The sequence below is a fragment of the Emydura macquarii genome, unplaced genomic scaffold (assembly GCF_026122565.2).
Source record: "Emydura macquarii macquarii isolate MOO-44397 ecotype Brisbane River unplaced genomic scaffold, CSIRO-AGI_Emac_v2 contig_1253, whole genome shotgun sequence".
Lineage (NCBI taxonomy): Eukaryota > Metazoa > Chordata > Testudines > Chelidae > Emydura > Emydura macquarii.
This window is the reverse complement of record NW_027131390.1, coordinates 4,156,136-4,183,723: the sequence shown is the minus strand read 5'-3', so window position 1 is coordinate 4,183,723 and position 27,588 is coordinate 4,156,136. Positions and strand designations below refer to the sequence as shown.

General features: G+C 41.4%; 1 protein-coding gene across 1 annotated transcript; it reads right to left on the bottom strand.

The window, feature by feature from the left end:
* Nucleotides 1–1,006: 1,006 nt before the first annotated feature.
* Nucleotides 1,007–24,853, bottom strand: HPRT1 (hypoxanthine phosphoribosyltransferase 1). The gene is made up of 9 exons (XM_067548029.1): nucleotides 24,612–24,853; nucleotides 22,176–22,282; nucleotides 20,223–20,406; nucleotides 12,432–12,497; nucleotides 11,236–11,253; nucleotides 8,696–8,778; nucleotides 6,861–6,907; nucleotides 2,749–2,825; nucleotides 1,007–2,160 (listed from the first exon to the last, which is right to left on the bottom strand). The coding sequence occupies exons 1-9, from the start codon at nucleotides 24,651–24,653 to the stop codon at nucleotides 2,113–2,115; spliced, it is 672 nt and encodes a 223-aa protein (XP_067404130.1). The 5' UTR covers nucleotides 24,654–24,853; the 3' UTR covers nucleotides 1,007–2,112.
* Nucleotides 24,854–27,588: the final 2,735 nt, after the last annotated feature.

Below are 27,588 nucleotides of genomic sequence, written 5' to 3'. Positions count from 1 at the left end.
TCACAGAGTGTCGCACCAGTTGGGCGTATCGGCAGGGGACCGATGCTAGACAGAACGGGTAGCCATGGTAGCTACAAAGTGCTAAACATCCTTGACACCCATTTTTCGCCTCTCCACCCCATCACTGTACTGTCTGTATGCCTTAGACATATTAATGGATTTATTCTCGGAACACCCTGGTGAAGTAGGAAACTATTATCCAAGTCAATGAGTCTCTCAGGCCCTAAATACAGCCAGGACTAAGTCAAAGGCCAACTGGGTGAAGTCATTTTGGGAGGATTTTATACATTTCTCTCTTCAAATATGTATTTTGCTCCTCCAATCCTTTTCTTGGCATTGCTAAGCATACCACATATACTCAAAAGCAAAGTCCAAGGCCCAATTCCTGACCTTGAAAAGACATATGCAAACACCATTTCAGAACCTAAGACAAAATGCTAAAGAGTCAGCTACTGCATAATGGATTTAGAGAAGCTCTTTGGAATGTTAAGTATAAAACTCAACACTGGGACATTAAAAAAGGCAGTTCAGTCACACATGACCAGTATACTGTTCAGTAATGATGAGATTCACAAAGAAAAGTCTTCTACTGATTATGACTATTAAGACTAAACTACATTTTGTAAATAACGCATGTTGCAGTTACGCCAATTAACTGTGTGGCTGTGTCAGACCACTCTATGCATGGACAATATCTCTCTGAGAATGAGCACTACTGGGAAAAATTATGGAAACAATCTAAACTTCAAAAAGAAAAACAAGATGATCCAACATATGCTAATACACTTAGAACAGCTTGCCTGGCAAGAAAACAATATGTATTATGTCCTGAATTATGTAAAGTCCTGATAAACAAGGCAGGAATGAAGTATATTGTACAGGAACTGTGAAAGTCAAGAGACTGAAAAACATGGCACTATGTCCAGAGCAATACCAGCATTCTTCAAGGTATCTCTAGCGCACAGACGAGTCAACAAGATAAAACAAAAGGATCACTCACAAAATATTTGTATTTTTCCATATGCATGTGTTTAATAAGCAATTATCTTCACTATTTACCTGCTCAAAGTAGACCAAACAACAGTGTTTAAATACTATATTCTCTGAATCTGGTTTGGTATAGAACATGGAAGTATTTCTGTGTTTTTCACCCTACTACTATATTTTTTCAATATACGGTACACAATAATTAACTGAAATCTTTGAGAAACCAGCAAAGGCAGAGAGTCTGCCTTCACAGTTAGAAAGACTTGGGCCCAAATATCATGAGCAAAAAGCACATTTCAAGAGCATTTTAATGTATGAAATGAAGGTGTAGGGGTATAGATTTTATTTTAAAGAACCGCCTTTATTTAAAATACTTTGCTTTGTGGCTCTTATAAACATTACCATATTTTTTTACAAATGTAAAATATCTTAAAGTTGTTTAGATTTCAAAGGCAATTCCCACCGGCTGATGAATATTTTGAAGAAAAAAATTAACAAGAAAGGGGCAGCTCAGAGGGAACTACTTTTCAAACATTCTGTTATGTCATTCCATCTCCCTTCAGCCCAAACTGACATTTTTCACTCAGACTTCCTTTAACGGCAATAAGACAACTCCAGGAGTTGTGGTTAATACTTTGGAGAATACAGATACTATCACTGGCCGCTTCCTATGCTTTCTAACGCCCCAAGAGGGCAGTTATCAATAATCACAATTGTGCATTAAAAGAAACAAATGACATATTTAAACATATTGTTAATATACTTCCCTTTCTTAAAATGGCTTACGTTAACAGTACTTTGGATCATTCCGCTGTCATTTAAGCAATTTTCCACTTCAAATAGTGCAGCTCACAAACAGCACAACCCCTCCAGGGGAAGCGATAGTCAAGAGTCACAGTGCAAATGAAAATCAGAATTGCACTCATTTTTTGACATTTTGAAAATATAAATGAAGACAACAGTTTTCTTATACTGTACATGCAATAAGCTATAGAAAGCATATGAAAATGAGGCTGAACCGTTCTATACTGTTAACTAGTGTGCTAGAGTTGAAGTCTGTTAAAGACAGGACTCAGTAATTAAAATGTTGCAAAGTTCTGTTGTCACAGCACTTGAACTATGCTCTCATGCTTTGTATTTCTCTTTCCCAGTCTCACTAATCACACAAATATGCTGAAACAAAACAAAAAGCTCATGTTAGAAAACTAAAACTTCAGTCTCTTACTCATAGATGTTAGACATTTATTCAAGAATGCAATTATATTGAGAAAAAAATGAAAGTACCTCGCATTTCAGTATTCGTTATTCATCACTAATTTCATGAGTCTATTTATATAGAATAATTTTCAAGTCGGTTTTTTACCAAAATGTCAACTCCCCATATCCCACCCAAGTTCTACCCAGGGACTTGTGCCATCTAGAGAATGAGATTCAGGAGGAATTGAACGCAATTCAAGAGCAGTTCACTCTTTATTCCAAATTGTCCTTCTGTTGTTAATTGTGAAAAATCCTGATGAGACAAGAAACCCCAACTGCAGTTGTTACATTATTCACATCTAGTCAACAAGGAGGGTATAGCCGCTTTCTCCAGAGCTGTTGACCTTACTAATGAGAATTGAAAGATTGCTCTGGTGCTGAAGTTGTTTCCTAGTCACTACATCACTAACAGAGTGATCATGAAAATACAGTTTAAGAGGAAAACAATTGAATTCTCCTCTTTCCTCCTGCCGAGTAAAAAATATTATGAAAAACATTACTTACATTCAAATCTCGGAAGTATTCATTATAATCCAGGGCATAACCCACAACAAACTTGTCTGGCACTTCGAATCCAACAACTGAAAAGGATCATAATTCATCATTTTGTTAGACTTCATGTACCAGTATTTATTTAAAAAAACATGGTCATATTAGCATATTTTAAAAAACGAAACAAATGTCTTTATTTCTTCTAAAGCATCCCCAGTTTCTAAATTCTAAACATCTAATTTTACTTTTTTTTTTTTTTTACTATCTAGTCCATTTACTACATTCATCTCACTCATCTTAGATATGAAAACAGACTAGTTATTTCATTTTCTGGTTTTCATACAGTAGCACAATGCTGCAATGTACAGCTTGCAAACGTTTGATCCAAAAAAATCTCTCTGTATTGAAATTTTTGAAAGTCATGAAAGCATTTCTACTAATTTAGGTTTTATTTAAAAAGTTTCAAACACACAAGTTACTTACTCTATAGTAACTGTGGTTCTTTGTGATGTGTTGGCCACAGGATTCTACTTCTGGTGCACATGCATCCCCAGGCAGAAAGATCCGATTCTTTTGAATAGTGGAGTCCTCTGAGGCCATAAAGGGCAGAGTGAGCCAAATCATCCATCAGTTCCTTCACCAATACAGAATGCAGGTATTATAGGACTCCATTGTAGTGGGGAAGAAGGGTGGGTCATGGAATACATGAGGTCAAGATATCTCAAAGAACCACAGTTACTGTAGGGTAAGTAACTGTTCTTTCCTCTCCAAGCAATGGTCCATGTGCAGTCCACCTCTGGTGACTTGTAAGCAGTGACCTGGTAGACAGGAGATCGGTGCTTGAAGTGCATCTGAATAAAGACTATGGGGCAACACTGCCAAAGCAGGCATCAGATTTTGATGCCTCAAGTAGGGAACAGTGCTGTGTAATACCATGGACTGATCCCCGGGTAGCCACTCTGCAGATGTCAGAAACAGGTAGGCTTCTCAGGGAAGCCGCAAAAGCTGCCTCAGCCCCGGTGGAGCAGGCTCTAAGCTGCGTGGGTGGAACTAATCTAGCTAGCTCATAGCATCCTCTCATTCAATCATACCCATGCAGAGAGCATTTGGGTTCATACTGCCTGACCATCATCCTGTCAGTACATGCCACACAGAGTTTTCAGGGGTTTCGGAGTGGTTTTTGTCTTGTCTCAGTAAAACAAAAGACCCCTGACCACAATGAAGGTAGAGTTTGGACCCCCTTGGTGGGAATGGGGCTTGGAAATGAAAACAGGCAGACAAATCACGTGATTCAAATGAAAAAGTCTTGAGATTATTTTCGGTAAAAATGTAGAGCGAGACTTAAGGGTCCCCTTGTCTTTATGGAACATGGTGTAAAGTGGACCAGCCATAGGCACCTGAATTTCCCCCAGCCTTGGCGTTGATGTGGAAGGTACTAAAAAGGCTGTCTTTGTAGACAGATGGTCTACAGGCTCCAACAGCGGATCTCTTGTTTGGAATAACTCTGGAGCCTGGCTTGTTTTCTTCTAGGTGCTGGCATGCAGACACCCAAAGATCATCAAGTGCTTTGCAAGTTTTCAGTGAGCACGTTAAAAAGGTCAGAGTCTTCAAATGGGAGGTCCTCAATAGTCGCTTAGACCCCTCTGGTATCCCTGCAGACTGGACTCACAAAGTCCTAGGTATACAGCAATGGACAGGGCCGTAGATCTCACTGCTGTATCTGAGGCATTTAACACTGCCTATAGAGAAGTACAGGCTATCAGTTGGCCCTTGGTATCAAAGGACTTCATTTCCTTCCTGCTGTCCTGAGGAAGTATTTCAATAGAGTTTGATACTTTATCCCCATTTAAGTAACTATTTAGCTGATAATTAGCAATAAATATTTGTAAACTTCCTGAAGAGTAACTTTTTCTGCCCAATAAATCCAGTCTTTTTGGATCCTTGTCTCTTGGTCATGTTTTTGGTGGTCTTAGTTGTCCGGATCTCTCAGGTACAAGAGGTACAACCAAGGACCCTTGGATTGGATGTGTCTAAAATTATTCAAAGCCAGATAGGAGTACCTGGTATCACCTGTCTGCATTTTTATGGCACTTTCCTCCAGATGCTAGTGTGTGCTGATGATTTTTTTGCTAGCTACAATACTTGCTCAATTGTCTGGGCATTATTACGTGTAGAATATCCAACAGCTTGCAAAACTTTTCTTGCACAACTTCTACAGAGACCTCAAGAGTGTCAGAAAGTCCTGGAACATCTTATAGTCATCAGGCTGTGCAGAAGTAATGGGCACCATTGCCTTGCCTGGTAAGGACAAGGAGATAAGCTGCTGCTCTTTATTTTCATGCTCCTGCTGCTGACCGTGTGAGTGATAGCCACCTGTGCCTCTTGCATAATCCTAGGGATCTGGTAGAGGAGGGAGACCTAGCCTTAGAAGGAGCAGTCGAAGTTGGCTTTCTTGTTGGCTGTGTCCCCCAAGGGGCCCAAGCTGAGCCAGGAATGACCCTGTTAAGAGTAAAGGGCCAGGGCCTACAGGGGGGGCACCATGGAGAATGCTCTTCCCTAGACCCCCTAGGTTTGCGTAGGTAGTAATGGGTCCTGAACTCCCTGTCTGACAAATAGGGGTCATACAAACGGGACCATGGCAGGTGGGTGAGGGATGCCTCCTTGCTGTGCTCACCACTTGAGGAAGCGAGTACTCCTCTTCCAAATGTGGGGCTCCTTTAACAAGAGTCCCAGGGTGAGCTGTGGGCTCTGCTCGTGCCAGGACCCGGACGGCGCTCAGTACTGGAATGGTACTAGAGGTAGGTATGGCAGAGGGCACCCTCACCCCTGAAGACAGTGGCTGTGATTCAGGCTGAGCGGTCGCTGTTAGGTCAGTTGCTACCAAAAATCAACTCCAGGGCTGAGGTCTGTACCAAGAACAGCTGTACCATGGTCATCAACTCAGGAGTTGTAGGTGCTGAGGCTGTCAGCACTGGGCCAAGCTCAGAGCTCTCCTGAAGATGGTACTCTTCGTTTGGTGACTGGTCTCTGTGAGGATGTCAGAGGGACTCCCTTCTGGGCCATGAACTACCCTTTGAGGAAGCAGGTTGAGGTGATCTCTGCCTCTTGCTGCTAGGTCCCTCTGAAGGGGACCTAGATCTGTGTTCTCTAGAGGAGCCATGTTCTTCCCTACCACTCTCAGATGACTTAACTGCTTTGCTGGTCTCAGCTGAGACGTTTTTGGATCAGGGAGCTGGGTAACTAGGAGCTGAGCTGGAGCATACAGAAGTGATACAAGATGAAAGCTGTTCAGACCTAGCAGGGCCTTTTTTCTCCAGATCCAAGGAGGCCCTCATAGATTGTACTAGCCGAAATAATTTAAGGCAAGCCTTTCACCTTTTGTGTTCTTTGGGGAACAATGGCAGATAATACACCTATCAGATGGCACCTCGGGTATCCATCCTTCAGCAGGATAGCTGCATTGAAAAAGGGGCAAGTTAGATCCCTGTTCTGGGTAAATCCCTAACTCTAAGAAGAAAAAGGTTTTTTGTTGTTTTGTTTATCTTATAGTCAAAAGGTATCAAATATTAGTACTAACTACACTAAACCAACACTGCCCTGTCTATAATAATATACTAATTAGTCATAAAATAAATCAGGTTTTAGGTTGCATAATGTACAACAGAAGCAAATCCTATCAAAGGGTCTGGCTTACAGCAACGGGCACCAAGAAGAAATCAGAGATGGTTGGATCTGCTGTGCCCTTTATGCCCTCGGGCATAGATGCAATCCCAACAGATACTGCTGGCCAAAAGAATCCTATCTCGTGTGCATTGGTCACATGAGCCTCAGAAGTAGAACCTGTATGGACAACCACTCGAAGAACCACTTGTATTTTGGATATATCTACCAGACAATGTCCCTTTAACATACAAAGCATGTCAAAGTAAGGTAAATTCTGCCAACACGTATTGTAATGTACTAAATAAATCAGAGTACATTGCCCAAGAGAAGGAAAAAAATGAACTGGAGATAAGCATTCCAGATATTCTTACAATTTGATGAAAATGATTCTATACCCTTTGATCGTGTATTTCTTAGTTGATTTAAAAATATTTACTGATTATCAAAAGAGAGTCACTTACAGTCGGGTCGATATCCCACACTTCGAGGAGTTCTTTTCACCAACAAGCTGTCAATTAAAACCAGTATAAATTTGAAATATGGAAACCAGCAGCTACAAGATGTTCAAATAAACGAGACAGAGAATTAATTACTAAAAACAAGCCAATCAGACTTCACTGATATTGAATGGGTGTAACTGAAGACAGAATTTCATCAATTAAATATATCCTATTATTTGCACATCCCAACAATCACATTGATTGGATCAAGACTCCTGGCTGAATCACAAACAGTTAATAGTCTAGCTGAAAGGACAGGAGTCAAACATGCATCTGAGGCAGAGACTAGAAAATTCAGCCTGGAGTTACGGTAAAATACAGTTCTGAAAAGTGATTCTATAAACTGGCATAACGAGGCTCCATGTTCATTTTGCCTAAGAAACTTCATGTACAGTGCTCCGTTCATACGAAAAGAGACAGCTTTTCTAGTTATCAGTCACACCTACAAATTCAGCCTATGATGTGAGAGCCAAACTGGATTCCTTCCTTCTTGCGTACCATCACCTGATTGTCCCCGCTAGTAGAATCTAATAAACATTCCCGTTGATGAGTGCACAGAGGAATGGAATCCTGCTGCCCCTTTTTCAGTTGTGGTGACTCTATCGAGCAAACAGTAGTAAAGAACGAACATACATCTGCTGACTTTAGTGACGAAAAGTAACAGAATAAAAACAAGGAGCAGATTTGCCAAGTGAAGAAGGGGCCATTTTTGCTGTCACTTTTCAGAACAAAACTGCACTTTCCCGGAAGTAAAGAGAAAGGAGAACAGAGTGAGTGTTCTCATACTTTTTACCCAACACCACATATCTAGGAACCATTTAAATGATTCAAGGTAGTCAATGGAAGCTTCCTCCCTTACATAAAGGGCTGTTGTGGTGTCTGGAGTTTGGCTGCCATTGTTTGGAGAAGGCATGGGGAGGAGAAAAGAAGAGAGATGGCCCCCGGTGTCTGATGGGTTGAACACTGGAGACAGTTCAAGCTGATCATGTACTCAAAAATGTCACCTGCTTAAGGGAAGAGGCTCTCTGAGAAGAGAGGTGGAGGAAGAGCTCCTGTTAAGCCCCACTCCCTAGTATCATGATGCTTTTTGTCTTCTCTCTGAGAGATACTTGCCCTCTGGTCAACTTTTCACAAACTTTCACAAGCCTCTCTCTGTATTCCCCTATACGCCTTTCCCTACCAGCAAGACAACCACATCCCTTAAGGAGGGGAGAGGATCTGCCATGGCCTATCAACATAACACTAAATCCCTTCGTATCGCTGAGCCTACCATTCAGCTGGGTTTCCAGAAACTTGTCAGCTTTCAGACTTTGATGACGTTTGAGGTTTATGGAAGTTTTGGCTGGTTGACTTAATTTTGGGGGGCTGTCACCAGTTTGGGATTTGACTAAGCACTCTAAATCTATATTGGGATATGTTGGAACTTCTGTGCAACAGCTGCATCACACAGCAATGAAAAACACACCAAAGCCCTGGCTGGGATGATTTAGTTGGGGTTGGTCCTGCTTTGAGCAGGTGGTCAGACTGGATGGCCCCCTGAGGTCCCTTCCAGCCCTCATCTTCTATGATTCTATAATAGAAAAGTGCTCCTGCCTAAATAAATGCACTTTTTTACAATGAACTTCTATATGAGAGAAATCATGAACACGTACAATTCCACAAAAGGTGTTTTCACCTTTGAGTCATGGGGAAAAATTTGTCTTTCAAATATAAAAGTATTCTATAATCCTATTTCACCATCTTCATTGCTCTTTAAAAAGAAATATACAACACAAGCAGCAGTGATCATAACTCACCTGGCTACTTTCACCATCTTTGGGTTGTACTGCTTAACCAGAGACAGCAATGTTTTCATTGTTTTACCAGTATCAATTATATCCTGATGATAAAAAAGCCACATGTAAGAAAACTATATAAGAACTGTTAAAGTAGCACTTTCAGATTCTAATCAAAGAGCCCATGTCATGCCGAGTTGCAATAATATGAAAGTAACTAGAGAAGTGGAAGTCAGGCTTTTCCTGCACATAATCAAATGTGGGTGTGAGTTTAACAAAATGCCATACTGGACTGACGTGGTCATCTTTTACATGTAATGGTTTAATTACTATCAGCAGTGGTCTTATTAATAACCATTGCAATGAAAGTGTTACCACTGATTGGGTTGGATTAACACAAACCCTTCAGAGGAACATTCTTCTCTCTGGGCTGAAGTCTGGTCTACTTTACTATGAAGTAAAGATATGGGTGGCACTGAAAGGCAAAATTGATTGCTGCATCTTATCTTTATATGGCTTCCTCCTAAAACACTCCAAACCACCTATGGATTATGCCAATATGCATTTTAAATGTTCAGTGATTCAAATAATAGATATTAACACAAGTATGAGCAAGGGCTCTGGGCGTGCACACTAAACAGACCAATGCATGGACAAAGGCAACTGTGCCCTACTGCCATGTCAGTAGCTTTTAAAAGTCAAAACAGAAATCAGCTACATCATAGACCTCTCAGTGTTTGACCTACATGTGCCAGATCTCAGTTTTCTATAGTCTTTTTTTACTAGTCACAGGCAGCACCATATGAAAAATCATGGTGCTGTTGTACATAAGGGGATAAATTTTAGTAAAAGTTATTTTTATTGTTTGATTGACAAACAGAATGGTGATTTGTAATTGGGCTTATGTTTGACAAGAACCTGCCATGTAGAAGATATAGGTCATTGAACAGATGAGAAATGAATTAATTTAGCTGCCTGGTACTCAGAAGACTTAAATTAATTTGAAATGGGACAGATATAAAATTCAATTTACTTGCCCTTCAGAAGGATACATGATCACATAGGTGACTGAAGTGTTTGTGTGGAAAAAAAGTGGGAAAGTAAAAATGAGTGCACACATACTATGGTGATAGATGCACTAAAACAGGATATATAAATGATAGAGTAGACTGGTCTTCTTGCATCAAAACAGGATGCATGTGTAATACCCTGGATTTCCAAGATAAGAACTTTGGTATGACAAAAGGAAGTTGTCATTCCCATCTGGCATAAAAAAAATCCGTTTGAGGACAGGGCTCTTTATGACATAATCATTATTATGTTTTTAATGTGAAAAAGAAGTTAATGTTATTTTAGGTCTCAAAACACTTTGTTTAAATAGGAAGTTTTGTACTTGTTTATTGCCACTGCTTCCCTGTTCTAAGGTTATAAATAAGGCTATACTTAATTTGCGATATTGTGAAAATTTCAGATCCCACAATATTAGGTTTCCACTGCAATTCTGCCAGCTGCCTGGGACTGACAGCGGGAACCCTGGCCGCCAGCCGCCCAGGGCTCCTGCAGTCAGCCCCCAGGGCAGCGGCTGGGCAGGCGGGGCTCCCGCTGTCAGCTCCATGCATTAATGACTAACATAGTTGGAGTAAAATGTCCGGTTATCAAAAACAATTAGCAGGCATAACATAATACTTGAATGTTTATATTGTTCCAGCAAATTTTTCTTAAACAAATGTCTTCTCTGGCTTTTCCAAATTACTGCAATTAATAAAAAGGTCTTTTATTACTTGTATATGATTTTCCATATCTTGTCTACAAGTCACCTGCAATTATTTGACAATCATCCCATGATTCAAGTAGGGCCTTATTTATAAACCTTGCTTAAGTACATTATCTGCAAACAAATCAATATTAACTGGATAGAGCAATCCTCTGTCCATCAAGGAAGAGAGGTATCAATGTAAGAATTGATTTATCCTAGTAGCTAGGAAGTCAGATTGAATTATATTCTGCATATTAATGTCCAGAGATGCATGGTGAGCCAGACTGGTAGGCAAGACTCTTTATGCAACAAAAATGTATTTTTTTATTTTTAGTCTACAAATGATGCATGGAAACATCAGGCCCTGTTGAGTGTTTTATATATTTTAAGATATTCCTGATAAGAACTGTTTTCTATAACTAATGCAGTTTAAATTCCTGTCTGTGCATTAACAAAGTGACATAGATCCTTAATTTCACTTTGTGATTAACATTATGATTAAACAGGATCCCAGCAAACTGAAAGCAACAATTCCAAAATTTTGACATGGACATTCTCCCTGCAGCTAAGATAAGATAAGATGGGGCCAACCTCAGAATTCAGATCTGGACTTCACATACTCCTAAATTTGATGGTACGTGGGTCAGCTCATTACAAAAATACAGGGCTATTTGCAAAATTCAGGCCTAGATTCAGGTTACACAATTTGCTGAAATATAGAAGTGTTCGGATTCAGGACCATCTCCCGTTACAATGTTATCACAAATCACACATTACAGAACCCAAAATGAAACGTAATACTTACTTCTACAATCAAGACGTTCTAGTGGGGGGGGGGAGAAATCATAAAAATCCGTAAGTATTTAGCTGGAGATTATGTTGATTCCATTAGCAATTGTCTGTTAAATTACTTATATTATCAATGCAGTGAAATATGATTGTCACCATTTACAGAATTTCACATTCTTACAAGCTGAAAACTGTAGACAAAAAAAATCTGTAATATTAGTACACCCAGTTCAAGGACATTATGCAACACTTTGCAAATTCTATTTAATTAACGTTTCTGAAGTGCTGGCAAGAAGATTCTCATTGATAACTGTCTCTTGGCACCTGCTGAATACGAACTGGTCTGTAGAATTCTTAGACTTTGAAAAACAGCATTATAAGCGGGCAACAACAGATCAAAATATAGATGCCTACACATTTTTGGCATGCTTTTAATGAAATATTCATCATTACAATGGCATCACACTTGTTAAGGGTTTATAATTCTGGCATTAATATCTCCTCTATTTTGAAACTTTGCATGCATTTTGATTTAAAACACACATGCCTTGAAGACTGATTTGGTTATACGTTTAAATGTAGGGGGAAATTGACATTCAGAATATTTTAACTTTTTTGACATTCCGCTAATTTGCCAGTTCATTTTTAAATATGAAATTCTGTAGATAATTAACCCATACACCTTTTGGATACTGAAAAAGACTGCTATTGCAAACATAGAATAACTGCTTTATAAATGCAAAGTTATGGAACTATTGTGATGACAATAAAGCTAACGCCTCATGATTTCACAACTGGATTTTGCGTATTGTCATGGTAACAGCTTCACAATCGATAATGCACAGTATCCTTACTGATTACTGACCACATACACAACTGCACTGTAGCAGCTATGGAGTATACCATAAAGAAGATACTACTTTTAATCCAGCTACGGTATCAGAGTGTGTGTTGATGTACAATTGAGTACTGAAAAGCTGCTGGGCAATAATCTCTGCCAAAGCCAGGAAACACAGAACTGCCTTTGTAACAAGTCATAATACAAAGCAATTATACAGCGGTAGCCTTTGGATTGTTGTTACCTTAAGTTAGAATAGTACTATATGAACATAGATGAGCTTTAAAAAAAACAAAACCTATTTTGCAAAGTTTATAGTTAGAAAGCTTAAAAACGTGTTATTTATTTCTTTTGTTTCACACTAAAAGACATACCTTTCCAGTCAAGGTTGCGAGGTCGTCCCCACCAATTACTTTTATATCTCCAGTTGACTGATCATTCTAGTTAAAAAGGGGGAAAAAACCAAAGTATCAGTGTGGTTAGAAGTAATTAAAATAGCTAAACTTCTAATCAAGTACACAGAACTATAGCGCTTTCAGAGAGAGCATCTACAAACGTCTCTCCACTAACTAGAGAATTACAAGTCATCAGTCTGATATTTAAATGAATGTTTCTGATCAAACAGTGTTTTGGAACATGTAAAGTAATAGCAACGGACCCACAGCTTTGCTGCTCAAGTTTATGGTTTTATGGTAAGTATGAGGAGGGTGGGTGAATGTGTGTGTTGTGCTAGGGAGTTGAATGGATGGTGAATGAGAGGTGTGTGCTACAATGAGAGGCTGTGTGTGTTCGGGGTTATCGTGTATGGTGGTTGTGCTGGGAGAGTTGTGTGGGTGGCAAATAAGGGCTGTGTATGTCTGCAGTTATTGTGTATGCTAGTTGTGGTGGTGTTGTGTGGGTGGTTGTGTTAATTTGTATCTAGGGGGGCTGTGCAGAGAGAGATTTGTGTTGATTTGTATTGGTGGCAATTGGATGCAAGGGTGTGGCAGTTGGGCCAGATAATCCACAATCTATGCAGGCTGCCTCATACAACTAATGAAATGGCTGTATGCAAATTAGCTGGAAGAGAAAAGTGATTGGTTGAATTACCTCTGGCATCACAATGGTCTAGGACTCTTGGCATGGCATAGATACCTGCCTTACCATGGCTGTACACCACTCGGGTGTAATCGGTGAAGTCAAAATATCTGAGAACTTAAAAGTTGGACAATAACAGACTGCAAAAACCCACTGATGATCCAGCCTAGTAATAATCTGAACAGAAAGAGCAATCAGCCTTGCTTGTAGCTGCTTCCATCACTTCACACTGACTCAGACACTTGATCGAGAGCGTGACATTCCTAGAATCTTATTATCTAGATGTCTGGCAGGAAAATGTATGTGAACCTATGAGCATGCATTGTCTATCACGTTCTCACACTATACAATAGGGATTCATGTGCTCAGGCAGGGGATAGACTGAATATACCAAAATAAATGAGAAAACATACTTTAATGCTTAAGCGGCATTCTGCCACCGAGGTCTGACAATTTACCTTTTAAGTAGTAAGACTTTACTTGTAAAGTATTACTCAAAGTCCAAAGCATAAGTGTGGAGACTAGGTAACAAACAATAATTACAACCACATGTAGTTACAATGTTTAACATCAAATTCCAGCAATACAAACAGTGCAAGCTCAAAAAGGAGTTTTGCTTTCTGTAATGAGGCGGAGTGATCTCATTCCAGCGCTGAGGGGGGTTAACTCATCCTGTTGGACTCAGTTAAACCCGCCCATTCCATCTGGCAAGGAGCGAGGGGGCAGGGCAGGAAGTATAAGAGCAGGGCCCTGCAGCTCATTTGGAGCCAGACGTTCTTCTCAGGGAGCCAAACCGCCAGCGGAGCCCACGACCGGCCGGGGTGGGCAATGACCCTCTGGAGCCAGCTTGGAGGGAAGGCAAACCGCTATCTTTGGAGACTGAGATACTCAACGGGAGAGCAGAGAGCTGGCTGCCCGACAAGGAGACAGGAACCAGTGGCCATGGACAGCTCACCAGACCCCAGCTGGAAGTAGCCCAGGGAAAAGAGACATTGGTCCTGTTGCACTACTGGGAGGCAATACAGCGACCCCATGTTCCCCTGTCAACCCAGTGACAGGCTCGCCCGTTGCTTCTAGGGCCCTGGGCTGGGACCTGGTGGAGCAGGGTGGGCCCAAGTCACCCTACCCCCCAGTCCCACACGGGCTGGACAGAGCTGTCAGCATTCTATTTCAAAAATAAGGGGCTGTTTTCTTAGCACCTCCTGCCCCACTCCTCCACTCGATATCATCATCATCAATCATAACGATGAACAGCAAGTACTCACCTACATTCGCCAGAGGTATTCCTTGCTGCTTTTTGCAGCATTCAGCACTACCGACCTTGTTACACAGAGATGAAGAAATAAGGGACGTCCCTTCTAATATGGGACTGTTGGCAAGCTAGGGCTGGATGATACTTAGGTCAGAAGGCCCGAGCCACTGGTGATTTATTTTCTCAGCCTTCAGCCAGGGCCTAGAGCTACAGAGTGTTGATTTGCTCAGCCAGAAAGCCAGAGCCAATGATGGTTTATATGCTCAGCCCCCACCCAAGTGGCCTGAGCCACAGGCTGTTTATTTGCTCAGTCCTTACCCAGAAGGACTTGCTCTGCCCTCATTCACAGCTGCAAGCCAGGAGGCTCAACAGACTAGCCAGCCATGAGCAATGATTCCCTGATGTCACCAAAGGCATAATAACTGATAACTGTCAAGAGGGATTTAACTGTAATACTGGGTATAACCATACTAATAAATTACTGAAACAAAATCCACACAGCTGAACCTCAGACTACAAAAGGAACTTACAACCCAACCTGAAAACTGGCAGGTGCTCCTCAGGAATGACTTTGGCATTTCATGTATTGGCATCCAACTGACTTTGATCACCTGAAGTTTTCCAGCAGTCAGCATTAAGTATGTGTTATTCCCATTACTGTGCAGACTACAAAACAGACTTGCCATCATAACCCATGGGGGAGGACAGATAAGGGAACAGTGAAATGGTAAACATGGACTTCCCATCCATCAAAAGAGTGTAAACCCCCAGGAGGGAAAGTCATTATTTAGGGTGACACACAATGGATTAGTAGTGGGTGAGATGAAGTTAAGAATTAAGATTATTTGAAAAACTTTCTAACACTAAGGTCTGTTAGACGCTGAAACATTCTCCATAAAGAAATGCTGAAAGTTCAACAGCTGGGGTTGTGTAAAATGTGACTGGATGTTTCCCATCTCTAATTTTTAGGACGCAGCCTCAAGCCAAGTAAGAACGGAAGTAGTCTCAATGTTCAATTTTGTTAGGATTACTTCATATATTTTTAAGGGAAAACAGTAGTTATGCCATCCTGAAAAGTTACATATTTTACTGAATGAGAAATTTAGAAATACCAGTTACTGTCTCAGAAACTCCATAACTGACCAGAGACAGAGTTACCCAATGAGAACCGCTGTTTTATTGAAACAGTCCAAAAAGGATGCCCAAGCTGATGTGGTTTAAGACAAAGGATATTCAGCTTAGTATCTGAATGTTTGAGAAAGTGGATAAATTAAACCACAAAAACATGTGTGAGTTTGTGAGAGCACTTGAAAGACTTCTGTATTCAAAATGCTGAGGTTCATTTCCCATGTTCATCCTATTAGGTTATTAAGATAGCTTCCTCTTGTCAAGTTTTCTTTGGCATATTTTTAGTATCTTTTATCCTTACAAAATTGTTCATCTTATATTGTAATTATCTTTTAATCTATTCCTATACTAAGGATTCTATTCTCCTTTCAAAAAGAAAGATGAAAAAATTTCACTCTTTAGCAAAGGGACAGTAGGTGGGAAGATACCATCAGTATTTGCTCCTTTAAAAAAAAATAAAATAAAAGCATGTACATAGGTGGCAGTTATTACAATATTTTTTTGTCCAAAAGCAAGCTCTTTTGGCCACTGATAAATTACACCAATGCTTTGGCACATCAAGTAGATTTTGGAGTGCCTGTTTAAAAAATAATCTTAATTGCACCTACAGAAATTCTTGCATTTCAAGATACAAATAGCTCTATTTTTTGTGGTTTCCCTCTGAGCGCTACGCTCCTCCCTTTTTAAATGTTGGATCACAAGGAGACTGCTAAGCACCAAGAGCTGATTGGAAACTTTCCCTCAGACTGGTATTCTCAGCGCATGTACAAGATCGTGGTCTTGATGCAGTAAATACTTTGTCGGGCTACATAGCAGCACAAAGTCCATCAAGGAAGAACATCATACATCACTGATTACTAGGAACATCTGGCTTACCCCTGCTGAAGTATGACAACCAGCAGAGCACACAACTATTTTAACAGCTTCTCAAAAGCCTTTTCTTTCAATACAAGTATTCCTACATTTTGGAATGCTAAATACAATTGTGAACCAGCATGTAAACCCACATTCCCTACTACGCATGGATTGAATTTCTAAACAACCTAAGGATAAAAAAGCTAAAGCATTTGACTCCTGGAAGTATTGGTACCTAGTTTCAGACTATAAACCAATTTCCATTCTTCTCCAGTGTTAAGAACTTTGTTGTTTAACTATTAAACAATGCGTTTTCATTTCTCATAAGTGACATTATTTCTGAGATTAGTAGCAGCAAGGGCCCAGTGAAGTACAGCTAATCAGTTTCTACCTTGTTTCAATATTGATTTAAGAAGAGATTTACTATTTAAGACTGAGCCGTGACCTCACTCCTGCCATTGCTAAATGACAGAAGTGTTTTACATGATGGAGGCCACTAGCTAATGGCTCAGATATACTTTAAATTGTTTAAAATGAAATTATGTGCTGTAAAGTACTCACCATGAAGTACTTTTCAGAACAATGCACTAAGCAGACTGCATAGTTTTAAAGTTTTAAACCCTCACGGCTTTCCTGAAACAATCTCCGCCCCTTCACCCTCCAAGGAAACATCTAGTGTTTTTTGGCTCTTCTTCATGATTATGCAAGCAATTTTTTTCCATTTCTAAATTTAAATGCAGAAGCTTCATGGGAAGTGATTTTCGCTAACATACACAAAATGAACTGTTAGAAAGAAAGAAAGAGTTTTGGTTTTGTTCATAAATGCTGTCTTTCCATGCCATAATGGTATGCCAGCTCATTCTGAAAGCAGAAGTTGCAACTGAAGTTTAATTGGGATCACAGCATGTGCTCTCTGTTCCAGCATTCAGTAGCTGTGTATTTCTAAATGTTGAAATAGTCAATGAGAGATAAGAAAGTTATCTCAGAATTCCAGAACAGTTATACAAGGTTCAGCTGTCTTGACTGTCTAATCATGGCACTTCTGATTCCTTTTTATCCAGATTGTAAAATGTATATAATGAGGAAGGCTGCATGGTCTAATAATTGTATGCAAGGACTCAGTGTCAAGAGAGCTGGGGGTCAACTTGCAACTCTGCACTAGTTTGCTGTGTGACCATGGGCAAGTTACAGAACCCATGGGCCTCAGTTTTCCCATCATCAAAATATGGATAGTATTTATTCATTTTTGTATTTGAAATCACTGGAAAAAAAAGCACTCTAAGTTCTGAGTAGTAACAGTATTAATAACAAATTCTAGTCAACTAATTCCATGGATACCTGTGTTAGGACAATCTTCTCGAGTCCACAGTGTTTTAATCTAAAGATCCTAGCGCTGGATATTAATCACCACCTTACAGAGCCTGCAGAAGTGAAATGCTAGAACATTTTGTATTAGTCCTGTGTATCAGGTGACCAGACTGCCGCACTGATCTAGAACAGGCAATCGTTCTTTTGTATGGCTGCCTGATAACCTGTCCCCCACCAAAGAGAACACCAGGGCCCCCACATGGGGGGGGGGGGAAGGGGGGAAGGAAGGGTACACTTTACCCGAGCCTGGCGGCCCTGGGGGGCCCAGTCCAGGCTGCAACCCCCATGGGTATGTGTGTGGGAGGAGGTCTGTGTTATAAGTTTGTACTGGGCCTGAAAAAATGATGCTTGGGCCCTGGACAACACATCAAGAAAGCATACAATTGAGAAAGCTTCCCATCCAGGATATTCTTTGTACTTCTCTTCCCTTATTCTTTATTATTAGGATCTGCATGAAAATAATATCTTAATTTATTTAAAATTCCTCTTGATGCTTTTCCCCTCTTAATGTCAAAGGACTGATGTAGCAGAGGACTAGAATTCTGGAGTGGAATAAGCAGAAGGAGCAGAGATACTAAAGAAATTGATGCAAGTGTGCCTAATAAACTAGGAAAGTGAAATACAGAAAATACACTATGTAAAACGAACTATCTTTCAACAGATTGTTTTGCAGCCGTTTTCCAAATGGTGTTATCAAGTCTCTCTTTCAACCACAGTTTTGTGTTTTTAAACAAATCACAGAAGTTTCTTGACAATGTCCCTTGGACAAAGCGTAAAATACAGAAGGTGGGGTTGTTTTTTTTTTTTGCTCAGGAGAGCTGGGGATCATTATTTCTTCTTCTTTTATATGTCCTTCTGTAACTGCATTAATTCAGGGAAATTAAAACATTCAGGGCTGTACTGGACTTTGATAGGCAGAGTGTGTGTGCACTCGTGTTGGTGGTGGTGGGGGAGCTAAAATCTTTCCATAGGCATTGGGAGAAAAGTATATAAAAGCATCTTTGGTACCCTAAGCACACACAGTGCATTAAGGGTCAGGCTGACAAGAAGGCCCATTCTCCACTTTGCCAAGCCATGCTTGGGTGTGTAGCTTCCCAGGCTGCAGCAGGCCACCCCCCCTCATGTTCAGTGAGTGCAAATATCCATATTCTGGAAGCCCACAGCATGCATGCTCAAGGTGGGTGAAGGTGATCACAAGGAGCAAAGGGGGGGCGGGGCAAAGAAAACACCTTGTGCTCTCTCACCCAATTGTACAACTGCAAGGGGCAAATCCAGAATCAAGCACTTAGACCTGGCATTTTTAAAAATGAGATTTTAACGGATAATGCCACATCAATATACAAATTCATAACATTCTTCCACAGCCAGAACTCCTAATGCTGCAAAACCATTTAATCTCTGGTTTCACGGTCTAATCAAATGAATTATGAAGTTATGTTTTCAATTTAATAGTCACCATGGCTTTTTTTCTTCTTGTGTACTGCAAAAGGCACTCATCCATGATTCAGATAAATAGTCTGGACTCCTAATTGGAATGCGAAGATCCTTGGACGTGGAGCTACCAGAGAATCCTCTTGAAATAATTTATTTTTACTTCCACACTAAATGCAGTCTTGTGGAGTCGATCCAAAAAGCAGCCTTTTGATTTATTTTGAAGATAAAAAGCCAGCCTTTTGCTAAGTCAGAAAATATCTAGCATTCATGGATGTAGGCACCTTCTATCAACCTATGTAGTTTAAGTTTTATGCTTTCTAAGGTTTAAACATAACCTTAAAGCTGTGCAATGCTGCAGCTCCATTTTCTCATAAACTTAAATGCTTAAATGTTTGGGGGTTTTTAAAGACTTTTTCTACTGTATCGCCCACAGCTGATCTCTACAGGGTAGACTGCCGTTCATCAGCAATTGATTACAAATTAAGCCATACAAGCCTAACATTTTTTCCAAAGGAAAAAATGCCATTGGTTTTAGTCATATTGGTTGATTTGGGTAAATAAAAGATGAGCAGGTAATGATGTTGCTCTCAGTATATTCAGTGCAAATCCACTGATTTCAGCTATAAATATTTTTATAGTTTTGAAATGTTCCCTATACAGTAAGTAGGATCCCTAGCCATGTAAAACTTTACTTAAATGATGCCATAACTTGAGGGAAGGTTGCATTATAACCACAGCACTGGATTTGGGATAGCCGGGGGAAGGAGAGGGGAGTTGGATAGTTGGGAGTTACATAAGAAGCCACTTTGAACACATTTGCACGACGTGTGGACAAGTAACCACGTGACCTAATTTTTGTAATTCTCCTCCATCCTTCTTCCTATTTCCCCATTGTCACATTATGATTAAAGAGACTGAATCTAGAACTATACACACACAATTCCTAGCACGTTTAGGCAATAATATTAATAGATTTAAAACCACCTTAGTTTAATGACTTCAAGTTAATCAATTTTATACAAAGTCATGTAGTGTTGGCAGCTATACTTACACAATAGCTCTTCAACCTGATGAAGTCCACAGTCATAGGGATAGATTTGTCGCTGTTTCTGTTCAGTGCTTTGATATAGTCCAGTAAGTCAGCAAAAAACTTATAGCCACCCTTGAGTACACAAAGGGCTACAATATGATGTTCTCCCATGCTCTTCATAATTTCTCGTGCCAATCTTTCTGTCCTGTAGAACGAAAAAAGTTACCTATTACTTCTCATTTTATTTTACGACAGCAGCAGCATCACTTAGTATTGGAGCCAACAGTAGGGAACTCAAACACACAGCAAACTGGAAAACATCTTCCTTTTTCAATGCAATATTTGCCTCCCACTTCACAGCCAATTTTTGCATTTACTGGTCAGCAAGCCTTTTGTTTTTCTCACTTTTCAAGGTTAATGTAACAATAAAACTGTCAAACTTCATCAACGTCATCGGTTATCACAGCAAAAGCAAATCTTAATCATTGCTGAGTTACTGAATGGCTGCCAGAGATGTGAAGCATACATTGGGGTTTTTTGTTTGTTTGTTTTGTTTTTTAAGTAAGATAAGTTTATACTGCTCTGTATCTGAGAAACCAAACCTATTTCCTAATACACATAGCAGATACAGGAAGCCTAGACAAATCAGGAAAGATCAAGACATTGCTCAGATTTTAAATTAGTCCTTTGCTTTATAGCCAGGTTAAAATGTTTGGGAGAAAAACTTGCATTAACTCCAAAAGCAAGGACAATACACAAAAAAACCAGATCACACAAATGAGGCATTACTTTTAGCAGTAATTTTTCAAAGAAGGTAATCTTCATTCCTAAATTTGTCTTCTAATTTGTTTTGGAAAGTGCTCTGCATGTTGCTGGCTGATGTGCTGTAAATAAACTTCCTAGGAAAAGACTATGTATTTTATGTGGCTTTTATTTCACATTGGAAGCCCCTCAGTAGTTCTTACAATACTGTAGTAGAAAGAGAGAGCCTGAGCCATAAGGCCTGGACATGAACTTCACAAGAACACGGCAGGGCCTGACTTGGTCTGACTCATGTTAACTCTACTTTACATTCGCAGGGCTTGACTCGGTTTGGGACTCTCTCTTTCTGCTACAAATACCATGATACAAATATGTTAATGCAGTCCAGTCACTGGGAATTCAAAACCACAATGCATACTACAGAATGGCATCCCTATTTTCACTTCAGTCTTTTAAATCAGAAAGATCTTTTCAGAACTACAAAACTACTTATTTAAATGCAGTACTCACTGAAAGAAAATGCTTCATGATTATACTACTCCCAATCTCTGATCATATGGGAGATACAAACTTCAAGAGCTCACCATGGATTTCAGGCTGTACAGAACTGATGGACCAGTAATTCGCAAAAAATCAATGCATTTCACAGAAAGGAGGAGAATGGAGGATGTTAAGTTTGCCTACAATACCAACTTGGAAAAAAAAAAATCAGAGCCAACAAATGTCTTCCATAACTAACATCCGTGCTGTTAAGATTAATCTTCTGATGAATTTCAGGGGGCTGTAACACTTCCAATTTTCAGTCTAAACTAATGTGATAAATATGATGTGCCTTTTATTTAATTCTTTAGACTGTAAAAGAGCCCTGGAACTATTCTGAAAGAGGTCATGCACCACTGTATATTGTATAGCATCTCTTGATACCTATGCTGTAGTTTTGAAATGGACTACAACAGCAAATGTGCCAATTCCTAGGGTCTGCCATAAGAAAGAAAGTTAAATATTTATTAGTGTTTTGCACTTCTCTCTAGAAAGGAACATGTGGGTCCTAATTCAAGGTCTTCCATGTGGTCCTGCACTTACACCATCACCACCACTGGAAATCAAAATAGCTACAATTCTCTTTCTATAACAATCATGTTAACATTTAAAAAACTATAATTTTTCATGTAATCAGTTGCACTGCAATGTATTATTTGAAGTCAAACTAACCGGTCCATAATAAGCCCATGAGGAATATAGACTTTTTCCAGATCATTTGCATAATGTTTAGGTATGCAGAACAAGTCCAGGTCATAACCTTGCTCATCATCACCAATCTAAAAAAAAGAAATATAAAAGATGAGACTGAGTACAATTCATAAATCCTTACGGAGAAAAACATGATCTAGAACCATTCAGGCACAACAATGATCTGGTTCATTTTATCCTCCCCTCACTATAAAGATACCAATCATATTGAACACAATGCAATGTATAGGTTAGTAGTTATCATCTATAGAGCATGAGAGTCTCCTCAAATATTATATGAGCAGTACTGTACTTAATAAAACAACAAAAGTGGGGAGATACTTATTTAAAATGTTCCTCTAGATTAGTGAACAGGAAATGAAACTACTACACCCCAGATGGGTCTGAATTCCTTGTAAATCCAAAATTATATCTTTTTGAAAAAAAATACCTTCATTTCTAACAAGTACAATATATAAACTATATAAGCAATAGATCAAGTACACTTTATAACATGGACAGCTTCCAAATCTGTACACTACAAAATCAAACTAAATCCGGGAGCCAATTTCCAATATACACAAAACAGCTTTTCAAATACAACTAGTTATGCTTACATAGAGAAAGGTTCTGAAGGTGCTCAGCGCTTCTCAGGATCAGATCCTAAAGCCTCAATTTAGTAAACAGTTTTGCACAGGCAGACCATTGTATGGAACAGCTTGCAGGATCAGCAGGTAAGTGTGTTATTTTTAGGATTTGGGATTAGTACACCTATATAATTATACTAGACATTACATTTAGTTTCAGGATATATCCTTACGACAGCCTCAAGATCTGGGCTTTCACGAGTCTCATCCCAGACATAACTTGAAGTTTATCATCTCATTTTTGTTTTCACAATTTAACACCATTATAGGTAAAGTATAGTTAGGAGCCTACTGAGGAAACTGAATCCTATTACTGGTAATTAACCAGCGTATGCATATTCAGCATTCATCTTGACTACTGTTGTTCCAATGGAATAGTCAGTATGTTAATAAGACTAGAAGTTGTATGACTAACCTGTACATCAGACTCAAAATTTAGTTACTGGATGACAGATCTCTGGAAACATTAGTGAGCTATTATGTCTTGTAGCGAGAAGGCTGTAGCTTTTCAAAGAGAGCTTTTTCCTACAGTTCAGCCTTTAAATTATTTTTAACAACTTATCTGACAAACCCTTTTTTCTGTATTCAGGGAAAGAATGGGTTGTTCCTACAAATTTAACATGCAGTTTCTTACTGAGATAGCAAACTATGCACAGTTGGGGGAGGGCTCACAACCCCTACAGTTAAGCAGAATTTCAAAGCATGGAACAAAATACAAACTGCAAAGTACTGTATTGTTCATGGACACCGGTGGCTGTCGGTTTTTTGGGGTTTTTTTAGAATCTGTATTATCCTTAGCAGAAATACATTCCAAACAGACAAGATATTCCTAGAATCCTTTCAAAATAAAAAGTAATTCATTTCTAACTATATCATATAAGATGATTATAAGTAACACACCACCCTCTAGCATAGCACACAAATATATGTTAGTTTGCACACCACAAACAGCGCTAGACATCAGAAATTGCCTATGTTGGTATAATTTGTGAAGGAAGGAAGAACTTCACTTTTCTCAGGTTACTCTTGTTTTTGTTGTAAGGTCTCTTGCAAAAAACACTCTGTAATTGAACACTGGTTTAGGTGCCCAGCACAGGTATTCAGAGATTAATATGAAATACAAGGGGGGGGGGAAGGGAGTGTTACCATCAGACTGATCTGGGTCACACTAAGGCACCCAGAGATCCCGCCACACACTGTTAGGAGATAAGTGACTGGAAATGGCATAACAACGTGTGTCACCACCCAGTCGCTTCTGAACCTCAGAAACCCCCATTTATAGTAGTGCCATGAAAACAAAAAGGGAAGAGAATTGGTGAGGTGGAAGATGCTGCAGTGCCAGGCCTCTCCCCCATTTCCGGGGGCCCTTGACCCCCGAGGGGGGTCCCCCATCTCCAGGGCCCCCTTCCCCCCATATCCCACAGTGAGGCCCCCATCTCCCGGGCCTCCTTCCCCCCCAGTTCCAGAGAGTCCCAGAAGGGGCCCTCATCTCCAGGGCCCCCTTCCCTCCTAGTCTCACAGTGGGGCCTCCATCTTTGGGGCCCCTTCCCCCCATCTCCCACAGTGGGGCCCCCATCTCCAGGGGCTCCTTCCCCCCAGTCCCTCAGTGGGGTCCCCACCTCCAGGACCCCCTTCCCCCCAGTCCCCCAGTGGGGTCCCCACCTCCAGGACCCCCTTCCCTCCATACCCCCCCAGTGGGTCCCCCCCGCACGGCGCCATGGCGGCAGGCGGCCCCGTTGGTCCGGCAGCGCGCGCCGCCCCCCCCACTCACCACGATGCAGGGCCCGGGGGCCGGGGCTGAGGAGGTCGCCATGGAGCAGCAGCTCGGCGGCAGCAGAAGCGGCGGCGGCGGCGGGGGTCAGCAGCGTGCCGGGGCCGGGCGCAGGGGGCGGAGGCGGCCGCTGCGGGGAGGGGCCCGGGCGCGGCTTGGCTTCTGTCGCCCCGCAGCCGCGGCGGGAGCTCGGGGCGCGCGGAGCCCGGCGGCGCTGCGCCTGGCAGGGCGGACATGGCTCCGCCTAGGGAAGGGGCCGCTCGCAGCCCGCGGGGACGGACGGACGCAGCCAGGCCGTGGGGCTCGGGCGGCCTCAGGGCGGCAGCGGCCCCGGCCCACGGTGGCGGGAGCTCGGCGCCGCTCGCGTCCCGCGCACGCCCTGCTGCTGCCCTCAGCCCCCGGCCGCCATGATAGCGCGCGAAGGGCGAGCGGGTGCCAGGCCGCGCACCGCCGCCGCCCGGAGCAGGGCCCGGCTGGTCACCGGCGAGACGTGGTGATGGCACCACACGCGGCGGCCGGCCCCACCGCACCGCACCGCACCGCACCGCTCCGCCGTGCAGGCCCAGGCCGAGGTAGCTGAGGTACCGCTGTGCGGGGGTGGGGGGTCCCCAGGGATTGAGGGAGAGGGCGGCAATTTCAGTACAGGGGGAGAATGTTGTGTTCGGTGTATTTCGTCTTTAACTCGCGATCAGGGCTGTGGAGATGTATGGATTGGGGTTGCCATTGGCAGGACAGGCTGGACCCCATAACTTGAGAAATACAGCGACAAGACCGGGTTCGGGGTCGTATGGAGACTTAGTTGTCATGTAACTGACCGATTCGCCTGTGGCATCCCCTGCATAGGGAGCAGAGGAGCGTCTCCATCAGTTGTACGTTGACGATTCCATCGGCCTATGTAGTACATGGAAAAAACCCCATTCCTTGCTTTCCAGAGAAAAGTTTGCAGCAGAGCAAATCGCTGTCCTTTACTCCTTCCTTCAGGGTATTTGTTGCTCATCTTATACGCCAAAACCCGTGCAATTTTGTCCTGGAATGATTTCCCTGAGGGACGTTCACAGAAGAAAACATTTCACAGTGTTAACGTGTACATAACTGCGAACGTATATTATCTATCTGTATAATAATCCGATTTGAGGGAGTGGGATGACATGTTCATTGCGGACATGTCAGCCAACATCTACAGTGCAGCATTATTAGGCCAATTACAAAAGAGAGGTAAGTAAACCTGAGCTCTGTGCATAAATTCAAAGTATTGGTGTTTTACAAACTCTGGCTGTATTAGATAAATGGAGATTAAGTGTCATTCTAAATAATTAGATCACCTTTAAGATTTTAACCAAATACAGTCACAGTAAATCAGGACAGGAAATATAACAGCAAAAAATGTTAATTAAAAAACAAACAAACCACAAGCAGAGGTGTTTGAAAATAATGTTTACAGAAAACAAGAGAATGTATCTTGAAACCCTCTCCTTACCTGCCAAACTGATGTTGATCACAGTAATTTTTTGCCTAGTACAGCTCTTTTAGAGAGAACAATTTTCTGCAATTCTGAAGAATCTGAAATAAAGAAACGTCTATAACATACACAGCTTGGTATCATAATGATCAGAGGCCTGGAAAAAGTTTAAAAAGCACAAAGTAACCATCCAGTTTCTGTGAAGGTTGTGGAATGAAGGGTACACAGGGCTGAAGAATAAGGGGCTATGGCAGGATAAACTATCTCACCGGACAATGGTAAGTAACACTAGGCGGTATCTACATTAAGTATTTTTGTCACCCCAGTAGTTGTTATAGTTCTCAATGCACAAGCTTCTTCCTGAACCTTGAGTCCACTCTCTTGTTGCAGTCTCCATGTTCCAGCATCTCTGACTCTGACCTTTCAGCATAGGTAGGGGGAGAAGAAAGGCCAAGGCCTCTGCTCTGTCCCTTATTTTCTATCTTTTGGCCATGTGGCTATAAGGCATGCATAGGTGGACTGGGCTCTGCTGACGCACAAGGTTGATTAATGCCTCTGTATGATGCTTGGGCAACAGTCATTGAATTGTAGATTCTCTAATCACAAAGGATTAGAACTCCCTTGCAGGATAATCGTCTGTTAACACCCACCTCCGGAGCATTGACCACCGCCCTTGTAGAAAAGATTGTTAAACGTGCAGCAAAATTTGTAACGTTTAAACAGCAAGTCTTCTAGCTTGATACACGCTGATACACATACTTGATCAGCACAATGGGTTTTAGAACAGCGGTTCCCAAACTCTACCATGTTGTGTATCATCAACATAAAACACCACCACATGTAGTACCACCACCTGAAGAGGGGAGGGGGAGCAGCCGCCAGCCACCCTGCTTAGGTGCGGGACCGGTGCTGGAGCAGCTCCTGGCCAGCCTCCCAGCAACAGATGGATACATACCATTGGGAAGTGGCCTGCGTACCACCGATGGTACACATACCACAGTTTGGGAACCGCAGTTTTAGCAGATCATGACTTCAGTCGATATTTTATATGGCATGCTTAGCATGAACTATGACAACCATATGGAAAACTATGACTATGGAGTGTTTCGGCACCTGCTTTTGTGGTCCTGGGCTTACTGTACTCTAAATGCTCAGCTGCAAAGAAGCACATAAAAGGAACCCAATCCTGTTGGGGTTTTTTAAAATAATTTCATGACTTGAGGGTCTACACGGCCTGATTTTTTTATTCTTGTGGTTGTCAAGCTATCTAGGGGTTGTAGATGTGTGTTCATTATGTCGTGAAGGCCAAAACTATAACTGGGTTAAAAAAAGAATCAGATAAGTTCCTCACACGAGGTCCATCAATGGCTACTCGCCAAGATGATCAGGGATGCAGCCCATGCTCCAGATATTGCTAAACTTCTGATTGCCAGATGCTGGGAGTGCATGACGAGATGGATCACTCGATGATTGCCTGTTCTGTTCTCTCCCTCTGAAGCACTGGCCACTGGTGGAAGA

Excerpts from the sequence above, each read along its gene's own strand:
- HPRT1 (XM_067548029.1), bottom strand. The coding sequence starts at position 24,653 with ATGGCGACCTCCTCAGCCCCGGCCCCCGGGCCCTGCATCGTG. Across the intron at positions 22,283-24,611 it reads CCCCCGGGCCCTGCATCGTG|ATTGGTGATGATGAGCAAGG; the intron begins GTGAGTGGGGGG and ends TCTTTTTTTTAG. Across the intron at positions 12,498-20,222 it reads TCAGGTTGAAGAGCTATTGT|AATGATCAGTCAACTGGAGA; the intron begins GTAAGTATAGCT and ends CTTTTTAACTAG.